At 39.3% G+C, this 6278-nt stretch overlaps 1 protein-coding gene across 1 annotated transcript; it reads right to left on the bottom strand.

Moving 5' to 3' along the window:
* Positions 1-616: 616 nt before the first annotated feature.
* LOC143034845 (uncharacterized) lies at positions 617-2526 on the bottom strand. The gene is made up of 2 exons (XM_076201189.1): positions 2150-2526; positions 617-786 (listed from the first exon to the last, which is right to left on the bottom strand). The coding sequence occupies exons 1-2, from the start codon at positions 2524-2526 to the stop codon at positions 660-662; spliced, it is 504 nt and encodes a 167-aa protein (XP_076057304.1). The 3' UTR covers positions 617-659.
* Positions 2527-6278: the final 3752 nt, after the last annotated feature.

Consider the following 6278-nt stretch of genomic DNA (forward strand, 5'->3'; position numbering starts at 1 on the left):
CACTGGAGGTTCCTCAACGGTCACCCTAAGTTCAAGGATGACCTCTCCCTGACCTTGGCTCACCCTTGCGAAGGCTTAGTCACCCTTGATTTTTTCCCCCATTCAAGATTGACCTTCGAGTCCTCGATCTCTCAAGGTCAACGTCCTCCTTCACTCTCTTCATCCTTTTAGATAAACTTAGAAATCGTTGTTTGACTAGGCAGTTACTAGTTCGATACATATTTCTGTAATGCATCTAAGTCTTTTCCTGCATTAGTAATACTTATGAAAGCAACATGAATGAATAAGTAATAATAGTAATAATAATGATAATAATGATAATAATGATAATAATAATAATAATAATAAAAACAACAATAATAATAAAAATAAAATTTTGAAGTGTTCTTATATTTGGTGTCCATAATAACTATCACCATGGAGCTTCCATTGCGTCCATAAGATTATATAAATAAACGAATATATATGTATTAACAATAATGATAATAATAATAATGATAATGCAGGGAAATGGGCCTTCCCTTGACCCCACCATTTGTAAACAAACGAATGATGACAGTCCAGGGCAAGAAACACTTATCTCTGGTAATAAACAGGATATAGGACACTACGCTCCTCTTTCCTGTGTTTACAGGATCCTGTAGGATGTGAATCTCTTCCTATAGGCTTGGCATGGCCTTGCAGGTGTAGGTCGAGTCGCAGGAGCCTCCCCCTCGGCGGTGGTCGAGGGCTTCTTGGATCCCCGAAGTCGCGCGCTCGAAGTCGTCCAGCGAGGACCCGAAGAGTCTGCCGAAGAAAAAAACAAACAATAATCATTATTATTTTATTTTATTTTATTTTATTTTATTTTGTTTTTATCGTATTATTTTATTTTATTCTTTTTTTAAATGTAGCGGTTTCACAAGTAACATCACCTGATGTCAAGTGGAAGAAACACTGAATTGGATGCGGTAAAAGGGGACTAACCTCATTGGAAAATGACGTGTTTGTAATGAATTGTAAAATGTCTATTTATCATCACTATTATTGTTATTATTATTATTATTTATTATTATTATTGTTGTTGTTGTTGTTATTGTTATGTTATCATAATAATAATACTTTGAGTCACACTTTCATTAACATAATTCCTATTGAAGCTATAGTCCTAACCATAATTATTACCATTTTTATAAAAGAAATTATTAACATCAGTTCTATTCGATTAGTCACCAAATTGAACAACTTCACTCACAGGCATTTGCATGTGACAGTTCTGTGGGTCTTTGATGGACCAAGTGGTCTCCTGTTTCATTCTTCTATTATATGTCATTGTGTCATGTTTAGATATTTATTGATTAATTATTCTATTTACTAACGTGTTGATTTATGTATTTTGTTTTTTATATATTTTTCATCTTTATTTATTTACTTATTTATTTATTTTGTTTATATATATATATTTATTCTATTTTATGTGTTTGTTTATTTATTTACTTATGTATTTATTTATCTATTTAGTTTAGTTATTTCTCTCAAACCATCCATACCCGAAACGTTGTAATACTTCAGCAAAGGTCGTAAACATCATAAATTTACAATCCCTGATCTTATGACGATAGTGTCCCCACTTACGATATCGCAGGTCAGTATACCAGGCCCATCAGTATCAAAATTATAACTTAGGCAGACTGCAAATATCGAAGGTTGTAGTCTTGACATCCTATTATGTTGTCAGGACACCTTGCGTGGTTAGCGTCCCTGTCTCTAATTCAAGAAGCCTGGGTTCAGCCCCTGGTACCTGTTCGAGCCTTTGATGACTTCCCAATCCCGACCCTGTAATTTTGGTTGTTAGAGATGCGAGTTTCTCGCTTAATTGCTAGTTCCTAGTGAATGTGATGAGGTTAGTTTTAGGCCACGTACAACCAGGTCTGTTCCGCCAAGACCTAAATTGAATTTTTTCTCCTAACCGGACATATAACCTAACCAAACCGACTGGAACCGTTATACTAAGGCTGCACCTTGCATGAGTGGATATCCCGTTGGATCTGCAGGGGACTATGACGATTGTAGTCAACTCTAGGGATTGTTCTACAACAACCGCTTTCAAATTTCGTATAGGACAAGAGGAACCTTGCGCTACTACTGCAGAAGGCGACAGTGAACTCACGGTTTAAGGAACTTGGAGACCTTGAGGAACATCTTGGATACCGTCAGGAGGTCATGGGCCCTCTCGTCTTCGAGACACGACAGTCGGTTGAGACACTCAAACCCTTGCCCTTCGCCACCCTCCGCCTCCCCCAGCAGGAAGGCGAGAACGAAAAGGGCGTTCCTGGAGTCAAGCCAGGTCGCCTTCCCAGCCAGGGACCTGTAGGAGACGTAGCTGCTGCCCTCGTGGTCAGGTTCGGGCGCGTAGGCATAGTCGTACTCGTATTTGTTCTTCTTCTCGTCAAAGAGGTCTCGGTTTGTTAGGTACGCGGCCCCGATGATCAGGAAGGTCAGCACGCCGAGGATCTGAAGAAAAGGTGGAGCACAAACTTTAGACATCTTCAGGGGGTATGTACTCATATGTGTGTGTGTGTGTGTGTGTGTGTGTGTGTGTGTGTGTGTGTGTGTGTGTGTGTGTGTGTGTGTGTGTGTGTGTGTGTGTGTGTGTGCATTTACCTAGTTGTATTACACGGGAAGGGAAGCTATGCTCGAAGTGACCCGTTTTTGTATCTCGCAAGATTAAGTTTGTACTTAAATTCTTGTATTGTGTTTGCACACACTATTTCTTCATCCAATTTGTTCCATATATCTATCACTCTGTGTAGGAAGCTGTTCTTTAGGTCTCTTCTGTAGGTGTCCTTTTTGAGTTTCATTGCATGTCCTCTTGTTTTTCCTCTGTCCCAATTTAATAAGTCCTCTCTATCAAGGCATTCTTTTCCTTTTATAATTATGTAAATGGTTAGTAGGTCCCCTCGTGCTCTTCTTTGTTCCAGGGTTGGCAATCCCAGTTCGGCCAGTCTTTGTTCATATGTCAAGTTTGGAAGTGTTGGGGCCATCTTTGTCGTTGCTCTTTGTATTCTTTCTAATTTTCTTATATTCTTTTTGTACTGGGTGACCATATCAGCACTGTATATTCCAGTTTTGGCCTTATCAGTGTTTGTAATATTTTCTTGATCATTTCCTTATCCAGGTATTTAAAGGCCACCTTTATTGATCTCAATAAATTGTATGTTTTTCCGACTATTTTGTTTATATGCTTATATGTCGACATGTCTTTGGTGATGATCACTCCTAGGTCCCTTTCAGAATTTACTTTCTTTATTTCTTTTCCATCAATTTTGTACTGTCCTGATATTCTATTCTTGCTTTTTCCAAATTCAGTTATATTGCACTTCTTGATGTTGAATTATCCCATCTCTTGGTCCACTCTGAGACTGTTCAGATCACTCTGCAATGAGTCACAGTCTATTTCAAAGTTTATTCTCTTTAATAATTTTGCGTCATTCGCAAAGCAGTTCATGTGACTTTCAGTGCCTTCGTCCATGTCATTTACATATATAGCAAACATTATCGGAGCTAGTACTAACCCCTGTGGGACGCCACTACTCATTTCCTCCCATTTTGAATATTTGTCTCTGAGCACTACTCTCATTTTTCTTCCATGTAAGAAGTCCTCCATCCAGTTCAATAGTTTCCCATATATGCCTCCTATTGTTTCCAGTTTATATGATAATTTTCTGTGTGGCACCTTATCAAATGCCTTTTGTAAGTCCAGGAAGGCACAGTCTGCCCAGCCATTCCTTTCTTGCAATATAACAATCTTGAATAGAAACAAATTAGATTAGTGGTACATGATCTTCCTTGTCTGAATCCAAATTGTCAAGGGTTCAGTATATTATTCTCCTCCAGATGTTTTGTCCATCTATCTTTGATAAATCACAAATTTTAACTATTGTACTCGTTAGGGACACCGGTCTATAGTTTGTTGGGTCTTCCTTATTTCCCCCTTTATATATTGGCACTATATTAACATTTTTCTTATCTCCTGGTAGTTTTCCTTTGAGTGAGCATTCAATTATTTTGTATATTTTTTTCCTGCTAATTCATCTATACATTCCTTCAGTATCCAGTTTGCAACTCCGTCCGGGCCATGTGACTTCTTAACGTCACGCTTTAATATTTGATTCCTTATTTCATTCTTATTTGTGTGTGTGTGTGTGTGTGTGTGTGTGTGTGTGTGTGTGTGTACATAATTTTAATGTACATGAAAGGAGCAACGCTCGTGACGTCCTGTCTCTTACTGTGCGATTCATCATGATATTGGGTCACGTGTTGGACTCGCAATCAGCAGCTATTTCCCTCCCCGTAGAGAGCTCAGAGCTTATATATATGTGTGTGTTTGTGTGTGTGTGTGTGTGTGTGTGTGTGTGTGTGTGTGTGTGTGTGTGTGTGTGTGTGTGTGTCTTTCCCGCATTGTAATATATAGGAAAGGAGCAATGTTCGTGGGTTCCTTTCTCTTACTGTGTGTGTATTTTTCCCTCGTAGTTTATAGGAAAGGAGCAACGCTTGTGGTATCCTGTATCTTATTTTGTGTGTGTTTACCTAATTGTATCCACTTAATTGTAGTGTAGAGGAAAGAAACAATACCCGTGGAGTCCTCTCTTTGTATGTGTGCGTGTGTAACAGTAACAAATATACCAGTAACAAAAGTAACTGATAGTAACATAGGTAACAGGTTATTACAAACATTTTGATAAAAAAGTACTGATAAATAAAAAAGAATGATAAAGATTATTGTAGAATAATGATTATACATTATTAATTAATAAAATTAGATTTAAACCAATAAAATACAAAATGAAGAAAAAATCCATTAAATAGAAAAATATAATGCCTTCAGGACTACATAATCGCTTAACAATTTATCAGCTTAAAACTCTGTCAAGTTAGATTCAGTCAAGTTAACTTAACTGTTTTCCCTCCATCTCCTATGAGGAACAGCCTCCCCTGAGTGACAAGTTCGGTGAGCCCTTCGCCCAGAGCTAAGGTCGTCCTCAGGGCGTCGTCCTCCTCTTCCTTCTGTAGAGGTTGAGCCCTTGCGGCGGCGACCAAGAAGATCCCGAGGGAGAGCAAGAGAGGCCAAGACGTCATTTCAGAAGTTTCCTGAAGGAGGGAAGAATTATTAGGTCTTCCTAGATGTGATTTCGGGTAAATTGTCTTTGGGTGGATCGTAACTTGGGGTAGAGGGTTCGTAACTCGGGGGGAAAGGGTTCGTAACTCAGGGGTAAAGGTTCGTAACTCGGGGTAAGATGTTCGTAACTCGGGGTTAAAGGTTTGTAACTTGTGACAAGATCTTCATTCGGACAGAAGGTTAATAACTTATGGAAAAGATCATAACTCAGGGACAAATAGATTGTAACTCGGGGGGGAGGGGGAGATCATAACTGGGAGACAAAATATTCGTTACTTTGGAGTAAAATATTCACAGTTTGGAGGCAGCATCATAACTCGGCGACAAATAGATCGTAACTCGGTGACACATCTAGATCGTAACTCGGAGCCAAAATGTCCATAACTCGGTGAGCAGATGTTCGTAACTCGGAATCAAGGAGATAATAACTCGGGGACAAAATGTCGTAACTTTAAGACAATATTCGTAACTCTGGGTTGGGTGTTCGTAACTCGGGGGCAAGGAGATCGTAATTCGGGGCAAGGAGATCGTAACTCGGGACAGAAGGATCGTAGTGTAACAAGGAGATCGTAACTCGTTTTAAATGAGTCTCACATGGCGTATAGGGTTAGTCCATCACAACCATCACTATTATCGTCCTCATTACCATCATCATCATTACCTCAATCATCATCGCTTCATTATTATCATCATCACCATCATTATCTGAGTCATTATCGCTTCATTATTGTCACCATTGTCTTCATTATCATCACCATTATCATCACAATATTCACCATAACCACGACAAGCTCAACAAAGGAACAAATTGGTGAACAAATGAACCTAGAACATAACATAGAGTGAACAGTGTTCAAATAAGTCCTGAGCATTAGCTCTAGAATTGTAGAGCTTTTTTAGAACACCGTGTGTGTGTGTGTGTGTGTGTGTGTGTGTGTGTGTGTGTGTGTGTGTGTGTGTGTACGTATGTGTGTGTACACAGAATAAAACTACAAAGGCCGATACAGGGGGATAGTGAGATTTGGGCTGTTTTGGAGTTCGATTCTAGCCGTCGGGCACATGCACACATACACGCGCACACACACACACACACACACACACACACACAACGACTCGGTGG

The sequence above is a fragment of the Oratosquilla oratoria genome, chromosome 18, assembly GCF_046742065.1.
Source record: "Oratosquilla oratoria isolate Oo_2021 chromosome 18, ASM4674206v1, whole genome shotgun sequence".
NCBI classification, from domain to species: domain Eukaryota; kingdom Metazoa; phylum Arthropoda; class Malacostraca; order Stomatopoda; family Squillidae; genus Oratosquilla; species Oratosquilla oratoria.

Bases quoted from the DNA above. Each gene is read 5' to 3' on its own strand.
- LOC143034845 (XM_076201189.1), bottom strand. From the start codon at position 2,526: ATGTCTAAAGTTTGTGCTCCACCTTTTCTTCAGATCCTCGGCGTGCTG. The intron at 787-2,149 runs GTGAGTTCACTG...TTTCTTCGGCAG, and splicing joins GTCTCCAAGTTCCTTAAACC to ACTCTTCGGGTCCTCGCTGG.